Raw genomic sequence first — 27,004 nt, 5'->3', positions numbered from 1 at the left:
TCACGTCTTTCATTTTTTTTGAAAAAAAGTTTACCAAATGTCATAGCCAGTTCAAACTGCTATAACCAATTACCATAGACTGGGTACGTATAAACAACAGAAATTGATTTCTCACAGTTCTGGAGGCTGGAAGTCTGAGAGCAGGGTGACTGCATAGTGGGGTTTTGGAGACGGCCCTCTTGCAGGTGGCAGACGGCCAACTTCTCCTTGTATCCTCACCTGGAAGAGAGCAGAGAAAGAGTAAGCTCTCCTGTGACTCTATATTACAAGGCACTATTACCATTTATGAGTAATTTATTACCTTATGATCTGCATTAAAATTTTTTTTAAGCTGTAAAACTGTATTCACTGTGCGCATTTACTCATTCCTTTTAATCTATCTTTTTATCCTTCTTTCCACTATATTCACACCCGTACTTCCTCACATGCGCTCACACACAGAAACCCACACCTCCTCATATCCTTTCACACTTCTGATATCAAACCGTTGTACTGCTCTTTTTGCACTGCCAGGGGCTTCTCAGAAGACAAACAGTGGCCTGTTCTGGGAAATTAATCAGCTTCGTGAAATGGAGATGCCCACTGCCTTTGAGTACTTTGTTAAAGGTGGGACAAAAGCTTATTTCCTTGTTGTGATGGAAATGAAAATTCCCCAGGCTTTTGTCCAGAGGATGTCTTGAGAGGAGGACTTGAGTAAGAAAGGACACCCATGAGCCTTACAACATAAGTTGTAAAGGTTGGTTCCAAAGATCCCAAAGATTCGGCAATTGAGGGTTCATACTGAGCCTGAGGATGGGATTGAATGTACCTTATGAAAACCACTGTTCAGTACGGTGTGGATCGTCACAGAACACTATTTTCCTAGGGCAGGGTGGGTGGTGGTAGTGAAGGAGGGGGTTGGACAGGGAATGAAGGAGGGAAGGGAGAGGGTGAGAAGAAGGAACCATTTTGTGGTAGAAATAAAATATTCAAAGGAGAAAACAAAGCGCCACAATGATTAATAGATAGTCTTGATTTCTATCCCACTTTGTTCCAAAACCACATTTAAAGTGCTGGTTTGAAAATCACTTAAAGCTCCCCTAAGCTTTAAGCTTTAAACTCACCCAAGTCCCTCCGTGGGTTGTCACCACTGGGTGGAGTCTTCCTGTCTGGGTGGACAAAGCTTGATTTAGAGACAGGGCATGTAGAGGCAGGAGGGCAGTGGCATTCCACAGTCAGGAGAATTAGTTCCTCAAAGAATCTGCTGCCCTAATGTGACCTCCAGCAGGGAATCCTTGATCCATGTAAAGAGTACATTGGGGCGGCTTCCTGGGGGGAGTCGCTAGGAAAGAAGGAAAGTCTGAGAGTCACTGGTCAGATTAATCAGAAGTTCAAGGCTTATAATGTGTAAGGCTGATGAATTCTGCATTCATTTCTGGGTCTGGAGACAGAGAAAAACAAAGTAAAGCAATTATTCATATTTTGTCTCAATAGAGATATTTATATAAATCCACAGATAATTTGCTTCCTCCTGAGCAAATGCAATGAGCATGTTTAGCCTATTCCACATTCCCAATAAAAACCCTCTCATTTGGAGGAACTCTGAGGGAGTAAAAGAAAACATGGCTATTTAAATTTCTTGGGTACAATCATACTTGACTGACCTTAAGGGACATCTGAAATCAAAGAGGTAAACCACGTTAAGCACAAACCAAATAACTCTAGATTCAGCTGTTATGTGCAAAATTATCTACTTTAATTTTCAACTAATTCAATAAGCTTATCTGGTAACTACCAAAATCTGAGAATTAAAAGACACAATCTTTTGCTGTTACCAGAAGTATCCAATATACGAGCCACATTAACTATTATTCATGGGGAAATCTCAATGCCATTACTACAGTTTCAAATGAGTGGAGTTTTCCTGTTTCACAAGGGCTCTTCTATCCACCACGTTCGTCATCACTTTAATTTTGGGGAAAAAAAAAAAGTTTGCCATATACTCAAATCTGAATAGCGAGTTATTGTTTTAGCAAAGAAACAACATAATTGCTTCTGAATATAAAAGAGTCCTATTAGATGCTAGAAAATACAACCAAAAGAAAAATCTGTTTCTTTTATTGATTTTTTCCCCTCATTATTATGGTGATAACTGTATTCTCAAAGTGACTGAAGACTCTTCTTATGGATACTTCAGTCTTTCTTGACCTTTGATCCACCTCAACTTTTGTAGCCACACAAAATTTAACTCTTAAATCGTCTTTTATTCTTTGCTCCTTCTGGTTAATCTTCAATCCTTACTATCCTTTTTTAGAGTCCTTTATTTGTCAATTATTCCTCAATAAAGAAAAAAAACAATTTTTTTAAGAAGTTACTTATTTTACTTCTGAACATTCACCAGTACCAGGCAGATATAGATACATCCTTAATAAATGCATGTTGCCTGATTTTGATTGTCCAATTTATCTGTGTAATTTGGGTCCTCTAAAGTGCTTGCTTGATTAAGATATTCATTTATTTAAAGCCGTTTCCATCTTTCACGCACTGTTCTAGGTGCTGAGAACAAAGTGATTATCAAGAGAGGCTACACAAAGAATAGGAATGGTTCTACATCCTGGTTTCAGGAAGAACAAGAACCTTCCACATTGCCAAGCTGCGGGGAGTTGTTCTGAAACTGGAAATCTATTCAGATATGACACCGTATCATTTGGTTGCTTCCTGAGAAACAGGTGTCTGTTGTACTAAGCTTTCAACACTACTCATCTTTGATTAATCATTTTCCTGACCTCATAAACCCCCTTCTTATTCGTATTTCTTTATACTCATCACTTGTGTCATGGCTTCTGCACACTGACTTCATTGAGTAGAGCTTTTGTTCTTTTTTTTTTTTGTATTTGCACAGAAATTTCAAAAAAAAAAAAAGTGATGAGTCCAAATTGGTTGAACTTTCACTGCTGGTGACAGTGCACATTCTAGGAGCCTCTTAAAGATTGCTGGCCACTTTCATTGGCCACCGATGGGCCAGGCATCTCCTCTGATCCAGCTATGATGAAGGCTGCTTCAAAAGATATTGGTTTATTACCTTAGGATCTCTCAGTGAGGTTTCCCCTCTACGGCCTGAGACATGGGAGACACTCTGCCAAATTTGAATGCACTTTGGATCACTTTAGTGAAATCTGCAAATATTCAGCACCTAGAAAAGGGCCTGGACCATAGTAAGTGCACAATATGAATGAAATTACCTTACTAAACTACATTTGGAAGCATTGTACACACTTTCAACTTTATGCTACATGTGACACATTTTGATCCTAAATCAATTTTGTAGTCTTACTTGAAATGTCCCAACCTACATAAGAAAAACTTCAAATATTGTTACGTCATTGGTTCCCAGCAGACCACACTGCATTTCAACCACTCAGGTTTAGGTCAAATAGTTAATATTATTACAAGTTCCTTAAATTTTATTAAACCGTCTACCAAAAAAAAAAAAAAAAAAAATGGAACTAGCTTTTTATTTTTGAGGTGTTGAATACTCTGGACTGAATGCATTTCACTATTTCTCTCCTCTATAAAATTGGTCATTTGATTCTAAATTTGCTTCAGATATTCTATTCTATGCTTAGATGGTTTTTCTCATAATCAAAATTGTTATGACCTGATTGCCCATGAAATAAAGCCTTTTCTAAGATTCTTTAACCTTGCATGTAATGTTTTGATCTCCTCTATAAATTTTCCTATTATGTAGGCATGCCACTGTAAAAACTAAGTGGGCAATAAGTATAATTTCAAACATAGGCAGGGATTTTATTGTGCTTGCCTTGTATTTGACTAAAATGTGAAATGTTGGAAAAAAGTGCAATTACATACTATTTTTCAGTTCCAAGTGAATAGTTTTGTCTCATTTTCAACTGGGTAAATTCTCATTCATTTTAAGGTCTTTCTTAAAAGTGTCATGTCGACTCTGTTGCTGTCTGCCTTACTCATTTCCATTACATTATTTCCCTTTTCAACCTCTGCTTGACATTCGTAGTGAATATCCACAAAATCATTTGCCTCTCCAGTCAACAATTTGACCCTCCAGTTGCTGCACTTCCTTTATTCTTTGAGTAAGCTATTTTACAAGGAGAACAACATCATGGACTCAAGGACTCAGAGAGCTTCCTATTTTTCTTCAGCACAAATACAAATGTAATAATGCACTAAGAAATACATTAGTACACAGACCTAACAGGTGTGTTAATACACACATTCTCAGCAGCTTGCATCACTAAAGAACATTTTGAGAGATATTATCAGCGAACTGGAGACAAAATATATTAAAGCACTGATGAGCATAAACTCTACACCCCACAATAGAGGGAAATGGACTACAGCTGAGGAACTATTTGGAGGGCTCTAACCTGTATGAAAACAGATCTTGGTCCGTTTGGCTTTTCTGATTAGGGAGGAAGCATCAGACGTTCGCCAACACTCTCTACAACATTCCTAGAACTTGACAAAATTCCATTCTTAACATGACATAGATTAAACTCTGTCATTGTTATTAATACACCTGATGAACATGTATTTCTTGAAACCCTGAAGCAGAGACAAGTCTTTTGCTGTTTACAGATCACCTCAAACCAAATGGGAATAATAGGTGTCATGGCTGATTTATCATTGTCCTACGTTTTTGCAGAATACAAAATGTGATGATGAAGAGGCTATTCTTCAAAACATCAGATTCTTCATATTTTTCAAAACAGACTTTGGATGACAGAACCTATTGAATGACCGAAACTTAAATAGAGCATTGCATTAAATAGGGCACGGGTAGCCGTTTTGATAGCTGTTTCCCTGGGTAACGGGTTTTATAATGAATAGAGCATAGGGGTGAGAACATGGTAACATACATACACACAGTACCTTCATTTTTTAAAACGTAGGGGGGAAGCTACTGTTTTTAATCTCCAATTGTTTTGACGGCCAGAATTTCATAATTTACTCACCGAGACAGCTAGCACAAATGCCTCAGCAAGATTTTTAAGTTGGGCCAACTCCTGACTCCTTTTCAGACTTCCTCCCATTTCCTCACGTCTGGTGCCTGTGCTTCCACTCTGACTTCTGAGACTCCTCAGTGAGTGACGGATGGTACTTTCATTTATGCCTGCTTGAGAATAAGAAATCAGTCCTTGATTTCAAAATGTCCTTAAATCGGTTGCTGCTTAACTGATTTTTACCTTTTTTCAATATAAGCGACCTTCTGGTTGACTGAAATATTATTCGGACTTACAACAGCTTGGGACATATAGACATCAAAATGACATTTTATCTACACATCAGAAGATTCAAATCATTAGCTAAATTGTACTCTTAACTTAGTGGCCATGGTCTTGAAGGTCAGTTTAAGTTCTCTGGAGTCCTGTTTCTCAGTATGTACACCGGGAATTAAAATAGTGTGTCCCACAGAGATTTTTATTGGAAAAGGGTCGAGAAGAGACAAAAGCTATGTAAATATACAGTGATTTGATCTTTGCTTTTCACTGAGTCTCAAGAAACACTGTGAGTTCTGAACATGGTTTGGTTTAACATCAACGATATTGATTTCGTTCCTCTGAATCAACAGAAAGCTACACAAAAGACTAGGCTACTGGGCCGTTTGTAGGCTAAATAGGCTGTCTCCTCAGCCTCCTGAGGACTTAATCTTTTTGTGAGACCCAAGGGCTTTATTACACTTTGATAATAAAAATCATGCACGATTCATTAAGAATATAGACAAGGCTTTATGTTATATTTATTTATTTTCCAGCTTGTACAAACTGGATGTAGAAGCATAAACATAGTACATTTCTACCATCTTCAACAAAAATATAACCAATATGTACAATTATTGTATTAAAAATACAAAAGGGATACAGACTCCACCAATGTCTTTCTAAAAGACATACAGGTACAAGTAGTATCAAAAGTATGAGGAAATCACCAGTTAATTGTACATTCTGCACTTGACATCACAGAGCGAACTGAGATTAGCAGTCCTATGTTCTACAATTACTTAATGCTTAGATAACATTTGTGCAACTTGTGGTAGAGCTAGGTTTCTGTCTTTCTATATGCACATGAGGTCCATAGCCTATATAATAAAACTGGCAAATAATGCATATTACATGTAAAATTACAAATGCATAATTGACAATGTAATATATAAGCAAGTAGACAAATGCCATGATACAGAAGAGAATTATTAAATAAAGCACTGACATTGTTTGATACAGTGAAAAAAACACTGCAATTCGACTTTTAAAATTTGAAGCTATTTACGTTTATCTACTGATCAATATGATCAGCTGAATTTAATGGAAAAAAAATCCAAGACCAGCAGTTCCTCACATTTGAGTACTACTCGGATTGGCAGCCTTCACTTTTCCGGAGTCTGTGCAAAAACAACACAAAAATAGAGTGGAGGGGTCATTTCAGTCATTATAGGGTTAATAGCAGCTGTGAGCAGGGGGTTGCTACACTCAGGCCTTCTCCGTCTATAGAGCCACTTAGCGCCACTTAGCGGGTAGTCTTTGGTGACTAACCCACCTTGCAAAGGCTGGCATACCTAACCAGGTTTTTGATCTTTTATCACGTCAATGGCTTGTTTAGTCCCTAATGCCAATTCAATAAAGGGAGGCTGTCTTGAAAGAGCAGTATTAACAGCTGGCATTAGCTTCAACATCCCAAGCTGCTTTCACTGCAATGCTATCCAGTTATAAATGTTTCTCTTTAAAAACAAACACAAAAAAAAAAATCCCTAAAACTAAATTAACAAAAAAAATCAAAGAAACATAACTTAAAAAAAAATGGGGTTTGCCATCCATCTCAATGGAGCAGGACACGCCCTCAAATGACACTGTCCTACACTCCATAAGGCTCAGACAAAGGACACAAAAGTCCTAGTTCCCTCCCCTGGCCATGTGCAAACAGTTTTATAGAAGAACCCCACCCACTGGGGAAGGCGTGGATGGGTGTCTTGGTATCTAAGTAATTGGCTAACATTTTATACTTCTCCAAGATAGGGCACTTCACGGGTGAGGCCAGAAGGACATGGGAAGACAGGGTCGCAAGCCAGGTCTTCCCCTCTTCTTGGTGTGACCACACCCTGTCCGGCATATTTGGTTTTTTTTAGAAACCCAGGCTGGCAACCCTACTTAAAGGTTCAAAATAATACTGTAATCATTAAATGGATATAACATTTACTCTCTGAACACAATCTTTAAACTCATTTTTAAAAAAAAAGGGGGGGAGAACATTGTAAACAAGTGGACAAGCACTGTACTCAAAGGATTTCATTGTTTTTCTTCGTCTTCCTTGGTGGGTTAAAGGCCCCGTGAAGTTCAATGGCTAGCATTTCTCATCATCCCAATGAGACCAAGTGCTAGGACTGGATGGAAAGCGAAAAGGAAGATTTAAAAAAAATCCTTCCAGGCTTTGAGAAGTGCAGCCAGAGTGAATCATCTTGTCGTGATGATCTTGGAATTTGGAATGATACTGTGACGTGGCAGGCAGCAACCGCGGGAACGTGAAGATTGCTGCGCTGTGCATTTCAAGCAACAAAGTCTGAAAAGTGCCAGGGCGATTTCTTCACAGTATTTCACATGCAAAGGGGAAAGGAAGAAGGGGAGAAGAAACCCCATGCTGCTTTTAAGGCAGGGAAGGAGGCAAACTGGTCCACCATCCTCAGAAGGTGAGTTCCAAGGCTCCAATGCTGTGTTGTCCTTGGAGGTGGCTCACGCTGGATCCAGAAAAGCCTGTGCCTCAAACAGCAGATACTTGTTCATCTTCTGCAAACACAAACCAGGAAAGGAAAAAAGAAAATCAATGAGCAGGAATTCGATTCATGTGCTTAGAGAGAATATGTTCACTGATGTGCTAAATAAAAATATACCATGGCTATTCTTTTTAGTATACTTCACTTAAAATCCTTGTCTCCTTTTCTAGGTAACGATTAATAATAAAAAAAAATTTAAAACTAAAGTATATCTGATGCATGTCTTTAAATATATATACACTACAAAAATAGATACACTGTGTATTTATTGATTGGAAAGTTAATTCATTGAAAAAAGATATAAAACAGCATGCGATTTTTATTTTTTATAATAGACTTACATACACACGAAGAAGTCTGGGATATGTACAAAATGTTCATAGTGGTTATCTGCCCAGTGGCAGGATTATAAGTAATTTTCATTTTTGTATTTTCTTTTTTCTGTAATGATTATTTGTGTACTAAAACATGTTAAAAATCGAAACTTAAAAAAAGAAAAGGGGTGGGGGGCATATCTCCCTCCTCATCCTCATTCTAGCATAGCCAGGTAGGTTTATAAAAGGCAGGCCAAAAAAGGTCATAGAGAAATGTATTTCTTTACCAGGCTTTCCCTTGGACCTCATTAGAAGTCCAACTATAATATTTCCACAGAGCGCTGAGAATAAGGAAAGAAATCCAGCCACGTGCACACCTGGACAAGTGACCACTTCCGCAATCTCTGGTATTTCTTAAGCCATTTAGAAAACAAACACACAAACACAAACAACTCACACAAAGAAAGCAGTCAAAAGCTTGAACCCCAAATTTGGAACTCTGCATAGAAAACGTTCTTTGTGTGTAGTACACGGCTAAAGACACAGGTGATCGCAGTGTTAAGAAAACAGAAACGCCTTGGCCAGCGTGCAGGCAGCATGAGCGAACACATCTAACGTTAGGGTTTTAAGAAGGCGTATGTACCGTCCTCCTCGGCGGAAAACCCTTGAGACTGATAGGGGGTGAGGCGCGGGTCGCACTCGTTGGGTTTATGCCACTGCGGCTTGTTCAGCGGCCTGCCGCTCGCAGGATGCGTGTGCGGCTGCTGCGCGGGGGAAGGCCCGGCCGTGTCAGCGGGGCGGGCGACCATCCGAGATCGCTGCAGCGCCACGTTGTAGTCCGGGGGTTTCCTTGTTGGATGGGCAGCCCCTTCTGGGAAGTCAGTGATGGGGATTCCGATGTAGCCTGGAGGGGTGGGCGGGGGCTCTCGATACCTGCCCTCCTTTCGCGCTACAGTGAAGACAAATGAATGAACGAGCCATTAAAAATGTCGTCGAAGAGTATTTCGTGCCACGCACGTGCATGAAAACCTATCGCATAATCATCACGACAGCACATACAGTGTCACAGCAAATGTGATTTTGTGTGGCATGGGATAGAGGTGGGGGATGACAGGCGGGGGAATGGATGCTAACCGAAGCGAGTATTCTCGACAGTTCTCTCTGTGTGGCGAAAATTATTTTAAACAAACTTTCAAAACTTGTCTTACTTGTCTTAATAAAATAGTAATAAGGTTAACATAGAATCCTCGGGTTTACTGGAAAGATTAAGCAAAGGGAGAACGTAAAAGGTACCCAGTGCTATGCCCGTAACATGCTAGTAGTTAGCCTGGTAAAAGTGGCATACTCGCCAGCCCCAAGGACAAGGCAGGCTATTCCCTCTTTGCTGGGCATTTACCCTTATCAGGCAGGAATCAATTCCACGTTACTTCCGGTCTTGGGCCTCACTTCAGAAAACAATGAATCAAAATAAATTTGAAAAAGAAGTTTTTAAAAAATGCAAATTTAAAAACTCTAAAACTACATGTAAGGTATGTTTTTTTCTTAAAAAATCCTTTTATTAATGTTCATGACCTAGAACATGAAATTTGTAAATGTAAGTAAAAATCAATGTTTTATTTTCTTGAAATTTCTAGACTGAACCGTTCGGAACTGAAAATCATTCTTCTATCCTTTGCAATAAACAAGTCTGAGTATTAGTTGGTTAAAAGAAAGTGCTTTAAAATTTGCAACCTAAGAATAGGTATTAACTGTCATCTCCTTGTTCATCTTGAAAGGATATTAAATTGGACACCCATCCATGACTATTTACATGGTAAAATAACTACAATTTCCCTACTAATCAAAGCGATGTCTGTAATGATTATACTCCAGAACTTCTCACTCTCTCTCCTAGAATTTGTTCCCACACTTCAATTATACAGACGTTAAATAAGCCATAGAAAACACACCCTGGTAGGACTGAGGGAACCTGAGAAGCTTCACAACAGATAGCATAGCAAAGCGACAGCATCTATCACGCACTTATCAGTTACTATCTGGGCGCTGTTCTAAATGCTTCTCAGAGAACTCCTTTAATCCTCACACCAGCTGAGCTGTATTAGTAGAAACTGTTAAACTCATTTTACAGATGAGGAAACAGACATAGTTCCGTTCCTTGCTCAAGGCCACAGAGCTAGGAAAGTGGCAAAACAGTGATTGCAACTCCAATCTGCCTGACTACTATGTAAGCTTTATGTTTTCTCTGAGCACTCTTTGCCTTGTTCCATAACATACAGAGAAAATCTGTTTAGCGCAGAAACAATTTCTCTGTGTAACAAAAATCAATAGAAGATGGTTAAATATGAAAAGTATAAAGTTTTTAATACAATTCAAAGGAACAAAATAGAATAATAAAATATTTCAAAGTTTCAACTAAATAAATTCTTCCTCTACAATGTCCATCCTTCCTGATAATTTTCAGCTAAAAAGATCAATATGAGACCAGAAAATATCCATAATGACAACCTATTGATCCTGATAGCTAACATGTACTGAATGTATACTATGTTGGAAAGTATTTATATGTACCTGACCAGAGAACTGGGCTCTTAATCACTAGTCATTTCAAACCCTATACAGAAATAGGGGTGAGGGAAGAAGAGGACAAAATGAGGAAAAGAACCACAAACACATGATTTTTACTTTTGAAATAAATTAGATGAAAGCCATGAGCCAGACATGCCAAAGTCTCCAATCAGCTTACCGATAAGTCCCTTTGCAGTAGTCGGTGTCACAGCTATGTGGGCAGGCATGGGAACAGGTTTGGTTTCTTCTGTGGTCACAGATGGTATGCTGCTGCTTTCAGCTTCAATGGAAACATCTTTTCCACCCCTTCGCTTTATTGTGCCTGTGTCACCTTCTGAGTCTTCTCCCCAGTAGCCTGTGGAAGAGGCCCAGCTTGCCCGGGATTGGGCTTGTTCAAGACTCTCTCTACTTTGATTTTGCCTGTTATATTTTGTGCTATGATCAGAAAACATAATTTGGTCCATATGGCTGCTTGAGGCCCATCCACTTGCAGGATCCCCTGAATAATCAAAGTGAGTGTGCCCGAATGGAAGTGTTTCCCAGCTTCTCTGGTGCTGGATGGTCTGTATATTATCATGGGAACCACTTGAGCATGAGGTCCAGCTCCCACGGCCACTGTCGGCAGCATCGAGTGAAGCCCGATCCCCCTGGTCTTGGGAAAGCTCCTCTGTGCTTGGAGAAGAGATTACTGTAGCTGTGGCATATAAGCCCCGACTCTCAGACGTTGGTGCGTAGGACCTAAGTGGTCAAAAGAAATGAAAAGGAAAAAGCGTGACTGTTAACTAACAAACCTATGATAAAAACAAAATACTTCTTCCTAGAAAGATGGCTTTCTTTCATCCCAGAGATAGGATGAAAGTACCACCGAACTGCATTCTAGTGGCCAATTCTGCCACTTCCAATTTTCTCACCTTGTCGTTACCATAAAATAAAGAGCAGTGAAAAAACCCCAATTACTTGCTTATAATAAAGGATCATGTTCCTTACAAGCCTCAATGTAATCTGATTATTTTACAAAGACAGTTCATACAAAAGAACTGAGGTACATCCTAAAGTCACCCTCTGCCTTCAGCACAGAACAACTCACTGTACTCCCATCAATAAGGATACACCGAACTCGACAAGCACAACAAAAAGAGCATGGGATTTAATCATCTAGAAACTGTGAAAATTAGTCACTAGGATGGGAGAAAAGTTCTTAGGCGCTGTGTAAAATAAATAGAAATATACATCTAGAAAAAAGAACTCACTCTGAAAAGATGGAAGAAAGAATGAAAAAGAACACTAACGAAAAGGCGCCTACCCTAAGCTGTACTGGTCAGGTTCAATCATGGTCCGCCTTTCCGTCCTGCCCACACCCAGGTTTGTTTCCACGATGCTGACAGAATGCCGCTGACGCCTCTCGTCATGCAGCGAGACTGGCACTGAGTCGAAGGAAGAATTGCTGACGATACTGGATCGTGAAGAAATTTCACTGTGACCAGAATCTGAAAAATTATCCACAGTACCACTGGGAGCCAAAGTATAGCCTGCATGGGAAATATAAGTATGTTAATTAGATAATATATGTTTATCACATATAACCGAAGTCTACCAAATAGAAGCAAAAACAAAATGAAGGCCAGGTATCACCATTGAAGTGTGTGGGGGGGGAACCTTTTACTTGTGGAGAGCAGGTAACTGAGATAAAGATCATTTACTCAAATGAAGCTTAACTTGCTTAATGAAAGTTTAGAGGAAAAAAGGAAACACTGTTAGGCGAGCCAGGAAATGATGCAGAAATCATGGCACTGCTCCACTATTCTTAGCTACCTTCAATACAAATTGTGCTATTATTAGTTTATAGAAAAGAAACAATGAAGAGTAACTATGATCAGATTTAAAAGTATATTTTCTTTCAAACTGCAAACCAAGTCAGTAATCTCATTTCCAACTGTTTTCATGGCACTGAATAATTCAACTGGAAATATGTATTATACTTGTAATTTTAAGTGGACATATAAGAATAAGAAATAAAAACTGAAGAAAATATCTTTGGATTTCTGCCATTTGGTTTTTCTAACATTAATAATATAGTGAACAAATTGTATAAAAGCCATTTGTTTTGAAGGATGCAATGTAACAAAATCTCTATTTTCTCCTTAGACCATCATTTTAAAATGTCTAAACGGATATCCATTTTTTGACCTGAAGGACCCTTAACTCTCTTTGTTGCTAAAAATACTTTTGACAATCACAAAGGCAAAGGCTTAGTTTGATATTTTTAATGGAAAAAAAATCCAAATCTTCTTTCTCAGTACTCTTTTTTTTTTTTTACATTACTAAGGATCTCATGTTACTTAGAGTATTGATTTTATATGATTATATATATGCAATGCAAATTTTTCAATGCACCTTACCTAATAAAAATGTTAAATCTGGAGCACCTAAATGCTAATTTACTCTCTAAAGAGTACTTCCCCATCCTTTTAGTAAATTGTTAATTCCTGATTTATTTTTTAAAGGTTGCACAGGTCTTGATAAGATTTAATGTCTTCACCTATGAAATGTCTTTTTATAAACCATACTACAAGTTCTGACCGACAAGATTTAAAGCCTTTCCTGAACAGTCTGCTCAAGAAAATATCTCTAGAGAAAAGAATCACTCAGATGGAGCCCTCGACATTTAGAGGAATTCTCCCATTTTCCTTAACTAATGAGATGATTCCTCTCTTTCCCACCCCATTTTTGGTTCTATAAACCCCACCTATCCCACAGGTCCGTGGTGCATTGTTATTCTTGTTACTGTTCTCACTTCCAAGAGAAGAGGAGGAACTGGTTAAGTCCAATTGCCCGGAGCCAAAAGATCTCAGTTGATTGCCAATGCCACCTGACAACAGGATGAGAGAAGATTTAGATATAGCCATTTACAAGGACAGTAGAGACCGACACCCACACAAAATGCAGGTGTCCTAAATATCTAAAAAGTAAAACAGAAGAGGTATACGTTGCTTCAGTGAAATCTCACAATTTATTAACCTGTTTGGCCTGCCTCTAGGGAAAACTGTCTTAACATTCATCATTGGCTTACGCCCATTCAATTAAAGGGCAGGAAAAGAAAGTAACCTGGAGGGTTACGTGGCAGAAAATTATCTACTATTTTACTATAAGAAGGTATCAACATAGGGAGGAAAGTGTGACTGCCTAAAATTTAATCTCTTTAAAAATAAAACAAGGTAGCAACAAAAAAGGTAAATCAAGACCCATGTTAATACAATGAAAAAATAAATCAGGAAGGTATTAGTTTTTCTTATGTTTCTAAAGCTCCCTACCCTGTAACTGATGTTGTATTATCATATTTAGTTAGAACAGCTTTCAGCGTAAAAAGATTTCCACACTTACAATAAATAAAAAACTTAAAGGTATTTTTTTAAAAGCCGTATATGTTTATAAGTTTAACACTATTTACTACAAGTATAATATTTAAAAAATGCCAAAATTCTTCCAAATTTATAAACTGAGAGGGGAAAAAAACCCATCGATTGTTATATATTAGATCACTTTAAATGACTCTGTAACATCAAAAATGATGTAATAGGCAACTCTGCAACTTATTATAGCTGAAATATATAGCTTGCTATAAAGGGAAACAGTAAGTAATTTAGCTTTACCTTTCCTTGGAGAACTTTGCGGAGAAGTGGGAGGAGAAGAAAGCTGTGAAGACGCATTTGATATCGTATCTTCTGCTTGTTTCTTATGACGCTCCAGACTTCCTTCTTCAGACAAAGAAAGAATTTTCTTTAAAGCTTGTGGAGAGTTTATGCCTATAAGAGAAAGAAAATAACTTAAATGTGTATTTTCAAGACTGAAAAGAAATAGCATTAATAACTAAAAAACTTTTTTTTTGTATTAAGATTTAATATTACATTTAGTTTCAACGCATTTACAATTTGTACTCTTCACAGTATAGACCAGGGGTGTCCAAACTTTTTCAACGTTTTTCACCAAGGGCCATATTCGGTAAAATACACAAACAGCCGGGCCACTCACTAGAGGTGAAGTACGTATTGCCTCACCTGGTTTATTTAAGTAAACTAAATGTATTTTTGGAATTTGCTGTGGGCCAATAAAAAATGGATTGTGGGCTGCAGTTGGCCCGTGGGCCGCTGTTTGGACACCCCTGGTATAGACAGTAAGCTTATAGAAGACACAAGATACCTGCAATTTGTTTCTGACTGATAGCTGCCAGAGTACTCAGCATCTCTGAATTAATATTTTGTATTATGTGACTTTAAATGTTTGTTTTTAATTATCATAAGAAGGCACATGATGATGAGTATTACACCTTCATTTATAAAGTTCATAAATTCAAAGAGGCCTAAAAATATTTTGAGAGATATTCTCTCTGGGAAAGTGGGAGATAGTTTTATATAGTACCTACTATATTTGGGCTAATAGGCCTATATTTTGCTAAAAGAAAGACTAAGTAACTTTGATATAAGATGTTCAGTGTAGAAGAGGAAACAAGTCAGACTGCACGGGAAATAGTGGTCCAGAGCCATGCTAGTCAGTTTGTTTGTGATACGGGGAGCAATACAAATATTTGAAAGGGGAAATGTCAAGTAAAGGTATTTTTTTCTCTCTTCCTTTAAGCCCAACAAATGGGATACTTGCTGATCAGTAGGAACCAGCAAAGATAGAGTATATGAAGGATGTACTATAAAACTCTTGCTCAAATCATAAGGACCGGTTGTAATTGGGCAGGAACTACCTTAGTTATCAATACACTATTTTATCTAAATAAACTCTTTGCTACCAGTTTTTAAAAAAAATTTCTTTCCTTTTAGTAACAGTGTTTCCTTTCACATACATGTAGAAAAACACCAGTACCTTTTATGAAAAATAATTTTGTTTTATCATTTACACAAAGAAACTAAACTAGGAGATCTACTACTTTTAACAGAAAAGATGAAGCATAGTTTGGCTCCTTAACATCCAGGAATTAATTGTATGACCCCCACCACACCCCACCCCAAGTTACAGTATCAGGGATTCAATAAATAAGAATTCACCTCCAGACAAATCATTTCACTTAAAAATAGTCTGCCTAAATCCCAGTAATTCATTGATCATAAGGTAAAACTACTTTAAATAATGTACACGGACAAAGCAATTTCTATACTCATTTAAAATTCAATACATAAAAGCACCATCCCCATTTCATGGCCCCCAGCCCCCACCACGACAAATGAGCATGATTAAATGAGATACTTTATACATTCAGTCCTTTCCACGGGCAAAAGTCAACTTTAACTTGCTGAACATTAATGCATTATCAAGAGGTAGCAAATCAGGGGGGAGACTCGGGAACATTAGATGAAGTTATCCAAGTGAAGCATTTTTTCCTAATCTGAAAAGCATGACCAGGAAATAGCACCAAGAGAGGATGTGAATTTAATCACCTACCAAAGGGTGGGAGATCCTTCACCGGCACTTTCTTTCGTGAAGGATAAAGGGACACGGCAGGAACCTGCAGTCCTTGGCTGACTTTATGGGGTGGCTGCGGTTGTTGAGGCTGCGGCTGTGGCTGCACTTTCTGCTGTGACCCTGCCCTTGGAGCCACCGGGGAGGTCTCGGTTTTGACAGGCTTTTTGTCACCAGGATTCTTAGGTACTGATCATGGTTTGGTTTGAAAATAGAACAAGAAATGTAAGATGTTAGTAGCTGCATACCAGATTCTTTTAGCACCCCACGCGCGTTTTCTGCAGTAAGAAGACTATAATGTGTCTCCCTGTTCCTGTTGCCTATACAAAGGACAGGGATGGGGGTGAGCCCTCGTGACCGAAAATATTAAAGGTGTGACAGGACACAGATATTTACTTCATTAAACTAGCTGTCTCAGAAGATGATTATACTATTAAATACCACATTAAAAATAAAAACAGAAAAATGTGCATAGTTTGATATATTATGTGTAAACATAGATATATTTTACACATAATGCACCATTTTTCTAAAATGGTATCCAAAATTCCTTGACATATATGAGCTTAGTTTTTATTTAATAAATGGTATTAACTGCAATCTTTTTAGTATCAAATTCTCTCTCCTATGAGGTAGAATTATCTAATTTAGCTCTAATACTACCTAATACAGCCAATACTGCTTGAGTATTATACTGAGTGTATAATTCCATGGCAGAGAGAAGGCAAACCAATTGAATAGGACAATTAAATGCTGTACATATAGCATATCAGGGTTAAAAACAACTCAGTGACATATGTATACTTCCTCTATTTTACACATAAAGAAGCTAAGGATTTGGGAGCTCAAGTAACTTGCCGAAGGTGACACTGCTAGGACGAGGAACAAACAGGACTGGAACTCAGACCAATCTGACTTCGGAGGACAAGCTCTTCTTCATCATGACAAAAGAGCCTTTACAGTGTCCTGGATAACTCTAAATAACTTGAATTTCCTCCAGTCATCTAACATTACATTCTACATTAGGTATTGTCCAACCTGCGCATAAAAGACCCAATTGTGTCCTAAATGGAAAATACCTCTGTCTTACAGATTCAGATGCAATACAGAGGAAACTGCCCCATTTCTAGCCTGGCCAAATGTTTAAAGTCTGGGAAGCTACATATTAGGCTGAGCTGTGGTTCCCCGTGTAGCAGAAGTACTGCTTTACGTGGCGGATGCACTGCATACTGGGTGCTGTCTGGGCTGAGGGAATGAAAGGCAGTCAGTATACCTAGTTCTGTGCTGCTCTGACCTGGTGGACGCCTCACCCCTCTCAGCTGTCCTATCGCTTTGGAAGTATCTGTGTGAAACAAGTAGGGATACGAATGGGAGATGCATCCAACCAGGTGTCCTCTGCCTGCCTACGGGCTGTGTTGGGACGAAACCAACACAACAGTCATCCTAAGTAAGTCTGCGGTGCCATCCTCCCCAAACTCGCCCAGCTGCACACGAGGCCTAGCCATGGTCTTCAACAGCCCTCTTCAAGGGGAAAGCTGGTAGGTCTCAAGATGCTATTCCCCCTCTGTGCTAAGCTGTATTTTGTCACCACCCGCACAACTGTCCAGGAAACAGGTCTGCATTCCCATCAGATTCTGCAGCCGCCGGAAGGAAAGACTCACATGTGTTGGTTGCCGGCTCACACTGCAGTGATAATGTCTGAAGACTCTCCTCATCCATTTCTAGCTCCAGATTGGACAGGTACTGTTTCACTTTCCGAGCCATTTGGGCATCTTCATAAAGCTTTTTGGCATTGAGAAAGGAACTACGGCGTACCCGCTTTTTATGACCACCTGTCTGAGCAACATCTAGCACTGTTGCATTTGTACTACCCTGGCTGAGAGACCTGGAAGATGGAAAGGTAGATAGATATGCAGCTCACTCTAGCATGGGATTACTGCATTTGAAATGTGCCAAGACTTATATAAATATTCTATGTTCAAAACGTCACATGCTTCATTCTGGTAAGTAAACTGCTACACAAAGTAATATAGAATAATGCAATTTTCTTAAAGTTAAAAAAGAATCCTACATACATACCTATGTCTGGCACCTGTTCTGCTCTAACTAGGAAATTTTACTTTTCACATCTATAGAGCATTCAAGGCAGTCCCCTCTCACAGAAGCCAGCAAATAATAGTAATTATACACAAAAGCTCATGCAAGAATACAGTTACAATTAGGACTTACATTAAATTTACTTCTCCAAAAGAGGATGTTTTACACAGATTTAAAAAAAAAATAGCTACAATATTTACAATTATTTTCTTATTCCTTGGGTTAAATGTAGTGAGTTTCTAAAGTAATATGGTCAAACTGTTAATAAAATGGACATGCAAATGTAAACATTTATGTATAGAAACTAGCACATGAATTGTTAAGAATTATTTTCAAAAAGAATTGGTTTATAGAATGAAAACAGTAGTTAGTTGAGCTGTAAAAAATTTCGTTTTAACACCTAGGGGCACACCTTTTACATTACATATATTGACTTCTCAAATATCTGTGCAATCGTATTTAAATTGCACAATTTTCCTTCCTCCCCTCACCCCACTTTAGGCTTTTCTCATTTCTCAAAACACAGAAATATTATTAAAATAAAATCTTTCTGAAAGCTGAGAAGCATGCCTGACCTACAGGTCCCCAGACCAATCATCAATCGTTTCACAGCTCTCATGAATCATGACCTCAAAAGCAAAAGCCCCAACAGATTAAACTTGAAGTCAGTTTGTCAACTGAAATTCTGCTACAGCAAGAGGGTTAAGAAAAAAATGCAAAAATGCAAAGCTTCAGAAAATATAGCAGGTAAGAAAACAATGCAATGAGCAGAATAAGAACTGTGTGTGGGTCTGCAACGTCTCCAGCACTTACCCTAAACTCCTCCATTTCTTCTTCCTGTAAGTGAGAGCCATGGAGATTGAAGCATGGGTGTAGAAAGAGAGACAGAAAGATCACAAGCTCAGAAAGAAAGGACTAGACTTTTGGATAAGCAGTACAAGAAGCCCACAAACATTAAACTGCATAATCACCTCACACACACAACTTTACCAGAAATATTTATGTGGCTCAAAAGACAAATACAGTTACATTTTTTTTGTTGTTCTAAAAGACTGACTCCTATTCTCTTCTTCACTGGACTAACCATTTTTTTACTCTACTGACAGCTAAATCCATTGTATGCATAATGAAAAAATACCATTTGGGTTATTTACATATTTTAGTTCATACTACCAATTATGGGTTTTAGCTCTACAAGTCAGTGTTCTGAAAAATAAGGAACAAATAATTGTGCCTCATGTTAAGTAAAGGACAAACGTCTGAAGGACAAACTGTTTTCGGTGACAGTTAACGGTGCTCTTGATGCAGAATAAGACATTTATTCCAAATTAGAGCTCAATGGAGATTCTCTGTATGACCTAATGCAATTTCTGCCATGCTACATATATAAACGTCCACAATTCTCTCATTTATTAGGAAGCTTTAAACTCAACCTTCTCTAAACCCATATGTGCTACTGAAGAGGACACACTCACCGAGTCCTGAACATGAGGGCAGGGTCCATGTTAACTGAAGCCATTCGGCCAACATGACGAATTTCTTTTGCGATCATCCTTAGCTTCTCAAAATTGACTAGCCCATCAACTTTTGAGTCATTTCCTATAATTGGCAAAGAAGAAAAAGGGAATCATGTGGCATTTATTTTATGCTTCCACAAGTGAAGGTAGAAATCCTCTACTTTACATTTACCTTCGTGAAGGAATGTGAGATCCTTCTTGATAACTGGGAATAAAGGGATTATGGGAGGTTGTAAGTTTTGACTATTGAGGACATTGCGATATTTTGCCATGTTTCTGGAAGGATCAAACAGGTCTTGGAGATCTTGAAATAGCTTTTCGTATTTATTGGGAAGTTTTTCCCAGGTGGTTCGCAATCTTGCTACTGGTGCCAGGTTTAGCCCACTGAGAGGAAAAAATGGAAAAATGATATAAAATTAAATGACTCAACCTTATGAAATGAGGGAAGTAAAATAGTGCATTGTAGATTGATTAACATACTAACACCTGTGTGTATGCTGTATAGAAAGAGTCAAAAGAAATTTACAGAAAGAGTCAAAAGAAACTATTATATTAATAATTCTAGGGACTAACAATGGAACATGGAAGTAGGGTCAGGATCAAGAGGATTTAGTTTTACTCTTCTTCCTGTTATACTCTCCCAATTTGTTTCCTACGACCAAAACCACTAGAATGTAAGTATCGTGAGGGTTTCGTTGCTTTGTCTCCATACATAGAGTGGTGCTTGGTACACAGCAGCCTGGCCAAATATTTTACAGTAATAAAATAAAAGTCATACTAGTAATGAGAATAGAATCAAACTCCTAGACAGAGGAAATGACCAATTTAATAATCACCATCAACATCAATTTAGCTAATCGTTTCAGCTTACATTTCCTTCCAGCCATAATCTAAGCGCTTGCAAGGGAAGAGAATTAACATTTACTGGGCATCTTCTTTGTGCTGGCTGACGGAACTCCACATTCATTACAGTGGTCCCCCTTATCCACGGTTTCACTTTCCGTGGTTTCAGTTACTTGCAGTCAACTCCAGTACGAAAATAGTCAATGGAAAATTCCAGAAAGTAAACAATTCATAGTGTGCCATTCTGAGTAGAATGATAAAATCTCACGTCTTCCCACACCATCGCTCTGGGATGTGAATTACCCCTTTCTCCAGTGTGTCTGTGCTGTATGCGCTCCTCACCCATTAGTCACTTAGTAGCCACGTAGGTTTGTTACAGTGTCGCAGTGTTTGTGTTCAAGTAACCCTTACTTTACCTAGCAATGGCCCCAAAGCTATTCACTAACTTTTATTACAGTATATTGTTATAATTGTTCTATTTTATTATCAGTTGTTGTCAATCTCTTACTGTGCCTAATTTTAAATTAAACTTTATCATAGGTATGTATGTATAAGAAAAAGCATAGTATATATTAGGGTTCGGTACCATCTGTGGTTTCAGGCATCCACTGGGAGTCTTGGAACGTATACCCCATGGATAAGGGGGACTACTATATATCATTTAATCTACTTTAATCTGCAGAGTTTTAACAATATAACTCTGGCATATTATTATTTTAAAGAGTAATAAACTGATGGTGAGAGAAGTTCAAATAATTTGTCCAAGGTAATAGAGCTTAAAAAAAAAGTGGCTGAATATAGATTTTTCTGGGCTCCAAATCAGCATACAAGCGATTTTAAGTTAAAGATTAGATGGGGATTCAGAGAAGAAGAATTGTTTAATAGGATTCAATTAAAAACTACGATACACACTTACACAAATTATATGGTGGTATTCCTGGATTGAAACGTATTTTTTAACCTGTAAAATGAACTGCATCTTAACACAAACATGCTCGTACCTGATGATCGCAAACATTGAGTTAAAATTCTTGCATTCCCTACAGTGTAGTGCTATCTTGATGAAATGCTTAATGATCTTCATCCTCTTCAGCTGGTTTGTCTCTCTCAGAATTTCAGATGCTACCCAAAACGTTTCCTGGTTAATGACTTCTTCAAATTTCTTCAGGTTGGCACAGCTGGTTTTTGATTTGAGTTTAAATAAATCATCTATATATTCAGTAGGTTCGATGTTGCGGAAGAGTTCAAAATTTCGCATTGAGAGCTGAGTGGCAACTTCAACAGTGCTGAGCTGCAGTAGAGAAATCTGACTCTCTCTCAACAACTCCTGAGCATCTTCGTCTGAACAAAGGGTTTCTGTTTCCATGTTGTTTTTCAAGTAATATCTGAAAAAAACACAGAATTCAAAGCCTAAGCCAGTCTCATGATATTCTTAGAAAGAAGAATGCTACTTTTTATAGAATGTTTGAGAGGACAGTGAATCCCAGGATGGAAGAATTCTTTTTGACTACAAGAATGCAGCTGCTAACTTCGACACCAGATCACAGAACCACCTATCCAGAAGTCACTGATGGAAATGAACAAATCACATGAAATTTTATGTATACCAGTCGTAATTCCTTTTTCTCCTGTCCTTCCCTGCTTCCTTGATATTTTACTTTTTTGTTCTTGAAAATGACAGAAAACAGCTGCGTTAAAATTTTCAGTTTAAATAAGGAACTAGGCTCTGAGGAGAAAGCGCTCTGAGGAGAGATCAGAGACACAGGTCATCATTCTACTTTTCCCAGAGAGAATCTGTGACTATTGATGGGTTCAAGTTGGATCAATCCAATGTGACTTTACACGAGGCTTTCTCTCCCATTCTGCCTGCCTGGTGTCCTAACAAGCGAGCCTGAGAAGAGAATGCTTGCACATTGAGGGGGCACTAAAAACATTCAGGTCACATAACTCTTTCGCTGCATTGATTTCAAGTTTTTTTTTTTTTTTTTCCCAAAATGTGTCAAAAATCCACAAAAAATAAAAAGTTGATATTTTGACTATTTTATGCATTTAATGACATTTTGAGCTGCTTTGTACATAAATGACATTATATATATATATATATTTTAAATCTATGTTGTATGGTAATAAATTTACCATTATGTTGAATTTTAGCAAAAAATACTCAAACCATACTAAGTGACATCGATTAGATTTAAGTATAGATAAATTAGAATCTAATGGGATTGATGACAGAAAAACATTATTACAAAACGTTACAAACTATGGCATACAAAACATCTTTGTTGTGGACAGTGCAAGCCACAGGAAAACACATCCGAGCGTCACAGCGAGAGAGTTAAGGGGGTCCTTGTGAAGGTCGAAATTTCCGGTGTGCATTTACTGTGATAAAGCAATTCTTGGTGAAGGAGAGAAAAACCTGAATCTGCAGGGTTACTCACTCATTTAAAAAACCCTTTGAAAACGTTCATCTCTTAGACTTTGATGTAGGCTTGAAACAGGAAGGGAGGGGCGGGGGGGGGGTAAACAAATCCAAAAAGATAGGTTTTGTATACCTTCCACTGAGTTGTATCCTATCAGCAAGTTTGGAAAGCTGATCTGGAAGTCTTCTTTGTTTGATCACTCCCTCAGGTGTGACAGAGACCTCACAGAGTGAGTACTGATCGGGGGTGGCAGTCACAGCAAACTCCCGGATGGCCTGAATGACCACTTCCTTCGCTGTGGTGTCCTTGCTGATCATGATATATCGGCTTTGCTGATCAGCCTTAAAAACCCTTAGCACTTGATCTGGCAAGTCTGCAGGAAAGAAAAGCTATACGTTAAGCAGAAAGGAGTTTAATATATGGGAATACAGTTAAGTGCAGTCATCGAAAAAAACCTCTGTAGAAAAGATAATACTAAACTCTCACCTCTCCCTTACTACAGCTCTTCTCTGGAGATTCAGTCAGTCAACATACTGACGAGTTACAAGAACACCTTTTCCCCTACAGATCACTGAATGAGTTACAGACAAAGGCAAACACATCGACACACACCAGTGCCCACAAGATTGTCGGGTTAGTAGCAAAAACTGAAAAATTTAAATCCAAAGTTCATCTTTATTATATTGAAAAGCCCATTAAGCTGACCTAAAATATGCCTTTTACTCTGTTTATTTAATATGACCTCGTAATGCCTACATGGTATGTTATCTTCATTCTGTAAAAGAGAACGCAAGTTCAGGAGATTAACTTGCCTATAGTGGTTCAAAATATTCCCAAGAATAAAAAAGAACGGGTTCCAACTGCTTGAAATGGAAGGTCCACCCTGACTCTGAGCATCCGATTAATCCATGCCAAACCAAGAGAGATACGTTACAGCATTACCATTGTGTCATAGGAGAAGGATTATGAGGATAAAACAAAAGGAGGATGGGTAATGCTCACCAGGGGTAGTGCTGAAGTCTAAAATGCGATGATGAGACTGCAATAAATCAGGATTACTGGATGATAAGGTTCCACTGACGGGCAATGCAGTCGGGATGTGCTTTGTCTGCCTTAGTCCTACTATGCTGTCATCTTGAGACTGACCAATCCCAATATCACTGAACAAAGAGGAAAATTAGAAAACAATCAGCAAGTTAAAAAGTTACAACTCATCTATCTATAATAGACACAGACCATAAAGAAACCCGATTTCATAAAACTCACAGTTAACGCAAAAATATCATTAATAAATTTGGTTAAAAATTGCAAAAGCAATTATTGCTTTAGTGTATCCAACTCAATTTACTTTGCTGTTTTGTAAGTGTACAGTATGTTTCTCTGAAATCTATGTCTTTTTAACAAGACAAACCATAACAAATATTAGTAGTTTCTCCATACAGAAATATATTCAAGAAAGGATAAGCTCTAGTTACCGATGGAAATAGATTTAAGAAAAAGCACATAAAAAAAAAAAGAATGCTTTTTGTTGAATTGTATGGATGGCTTCTGCATCACAATGATAAATTCTTTTATAATCTGATCTTTGAGAACTAAAGAAATTGAGACTAACGAATAGAGGGAAAAAAAATCCAAACTCCCAATTTCATTCTCCAGTATTTCAGAAAAATAAATGAGATCACTATGGAGTCAAATGCAAATAAACCCTGACACAGACATTATTTCTTAATTATACAGAGCATAAAAATCAGTGATGCACGGTGACACTTCTTAGCATCAAAGAAGAGGCAATGGAAATCCAATGACTCACTTTCACTTTTAATTCTCTACTCAAAATTTCTAGTTATACATTTAAGTTCCCAGAGAAATACTGCATATTATGGGTAGCTACAAACTCATTTCCATTTATAAAAAGCCTGTTACAGTGGACAACTGTTGAAACATGATTGAATAATATATTAAAACTTATTTCCAGATTTGAAGGGTCAACGGTTTCCAAAACAAAACATCAAATTAAAACAATATGCATGCACACCCACAAAACAACTAGATCATAAGCAAATGGTTAGAATTCTGTCTAGTTTCTATAAATACCTTGAAACAAGAGGAAAGAAAATTATACTCAGGTTGGAATGCAAACCAAGGTGTCATAAATAAAAAGGCATTTAGCGTCAATTAGTTTTTCAGACATTAGAGTTTGATGATAATTCCAACTATTTTTAATGGCTATGGTAAAAAGAGGTCTACCAGCATCCTTTCTCTTTATTTTTTTGGGAAATGGAAATTATAAAAGAAAAACAGCAAGGACAAGAGTTTTCTTTTAAAGTCAAAACAAAAATTAAAGATTTTAGTATAAATGCTTCCAAATTTACAGGTAAGTCCACGACAAAAAAAAAAAAAAAAATTCCATTTAAGCACATACTCGCACAGGCATGCATATAAAGACTAAAAGTATTAATGTCCTGTGAAACATTAAAACCTTCACATTATTAGAATTTTAGTTTTCAACCATATAAACCAGTCTTTACTGCCAAAAATATTAGATGTAGTACATGACATGAGACTACTATGGGCTCAGGTCAAAGATGTACCGTGTTTCCCTGAAAATAAGACCCAGCCGGACAATCAGCTCTCATGTGTGTTCTGGAGCAAAAATTAATATAAGACCCAGTCTTATAGGAAAATAAGACCAGGTATAATATAATAATATAATACCAGGTCTTATAGTAATTTTTGCTCCAAAAGACGCATTAGAGCTTATTGTCCAGCGAGGTCTTATTTTTGGGGAAACAGTAACTGCTCGGGCCACTCCTGGCACAAACGACCATAAATGCTTGTGTACTCCAGGCACACCCAAAAAGAGCTGCCTTCTTAAGAAATGTTTCTCTACAACATTTTAACACCTAACATGATCTAATTTTCTCCTCTGGCCAATATCTCTGTTATCCATAGCCATGGAGACACTCTTGGATTGAAATTACTTTGTAATGAAGACTTAATTCAGAAATTTCCGTCTCTGAATACATCCTCTTACTGTTTGACCTCTCCAACTCTCTCATTGTTACTAAAATTGTTTTTTGGCCATTGTTGATTTTATAGTCTGTTGACTTAATCCCTCTTTTCTCTGGGTTATCAGTCTCTCCCTACTTACCTGACAACCAGATCTGAATTCTACAATCCTCTTGCCTCACCCATTTTCTCCCTCTTCTATTCACATCACTCTATCATGCCTACCCTTGCCAATTTCCCATCATTCAGCATCTTAGCTTCTCTAAAACTGATAATGTTCGAGAGTATTCTAGATTTCTCTGATTGAATAGTTTAGTGACATTGTCAAAAAAAAAAATCTTCATAAACACATGCTGATTTCTGAGAAGTCTTAGTAAATTTATTAAATCAAATCTATCATAGATTCTACAGTTTACTGAGCCCACTTTTAAGTATAATTATTTTTTCATTTGAATTGCATTGCATATATGAATTATTTCAAACAATTTTCATAAAGTACATAAATGTCACACATTTTCTTAATTATAAACAAGATGTTTTAAATTCAGTGTTTTAAAATCAACACATCTAATTATTATCTTTCTTTTCCCTTCTCTAGCTTTTAAATATCTTTCTAAATACACACAGAACAAAATTGTATGTAGTATTCTCATGTTATATTCCTTGCCAACATCCTGTACTATGAATGGATTATGTCACAGTTCTTATGTGTTCCAGTTCTATTAGTACTTGCCAGGGCCATGCTGACTTTCGTTTGATTTTTCTTTTTTTAAGGTTCATATTTAACTCATGGTCAAATATAACTCTAAAATTTTTGTTGTTGTTATTGTGCTGATAATAATTCTACATTTAAGTGATTTTTAAAATCTACTTAAAAATAAGTCTTTGTTTTGTTTTTTATCAAGAAGAATTGTTTTAAAAATCAATTCCAATTTTCTATAATACCAGCCGATCTAATTCATGGTCCCTTAGACTTGCTCAATATAAACATTCAAA

At 37.6% G+C, this 27,004-nt stretch overlaps 1 protein-coding gene across 11 annotated transcripts in view; it reads right to left on the bottom strand.

The window, feature by feature from the left end:
* Positions 1-5,733: 5,733 nt before the first annotated feature.
* The window catches only part of RAPGEF2 (Rap guanine nucleotide exchange factor 2), a 210,468-nt gene continuing 189,197 nt past the window's right edge, over positions 5,734-27,004 (bottom strand). For 5 of the 11 annotated variants that reach the window (XM_033133894.1, XM_033133895.1, XM_033133898.1 and 2 more), the window contains 14 exons: positions 24,002-24,159; positions 23,132-23,372; positions 21,578-21,961; positions 19,906-20,117; positions 19,692-19,815; positions 19,030-19,053; positions 17,781-18,004; positions 16,102-16,308; positions 14,307-14,459; positions 13,403-13,525; positions 11,960-12,185; positions 10,835-11,394; positions 8,735-9,040; positions 5,734-7,790 (listed from right to left, as the gene is read on the bottom strand). In XM_033133894.1, the coding sequence (XP_032989785.1) occupies positions 7,765-7,790; positions 8,735-9,040; positions 10,835-11,394; positions 11,960-12,185; positions 13,403-13,525; positions 14,307-14,459; positions 16,102-16,308; positions 17,781-18,004; positions 19,030-19,053; positions 19,692-19,815; positions 19,906-20,117; positions 21,578-21,961; positions 23,132-23,372; positions 24,002-24,159 (2,968 nt within the window). In that variant the 3' untranslated portion in view covers positions 5,734-7,764. The remainder of the gene's footprint in view (positions 7,791-8,734; positions 9,041-10,834; positions 11,395-11,959; positions 12,186-13,402; positions 13,526-14,306; positions 14,460-16,101; positions 16,309-17,780; positions 18,005-19,029; positions 19,054-19,691; positions 19,816-19,905; positions 20,118-21,577; positions 21,962-23,131; positions 23,373-24,001; positions 24,160-27,004) is intronic. The other 6 variants (XM_033133900.1, XM_033133902.1, XM_033133905.1 and 3 more) reach the window with 3 other exon arrangements.

The sequence above is a fragment of the Rhinolophus ferrumequinum genome, chromosome 18, assembly GCF_004115265.2.
Source record: "Rhinolophus ferrumequinum isolate MPI-CBG mRhiFer1 chromosome 18, mRhiFer1_v1.p, whole genome shotgun sequence".
Taxonomy (NCBI): Eukaryota; Metazoa; Chordata; class Mammalia; order Chiroptera; family Rhinolophidae; genus Rhinolophus; species Rhinolophus ferrumequinum.
This window is presented reverse-complemented; position numbering and strand designations above follow the sequence as displayed.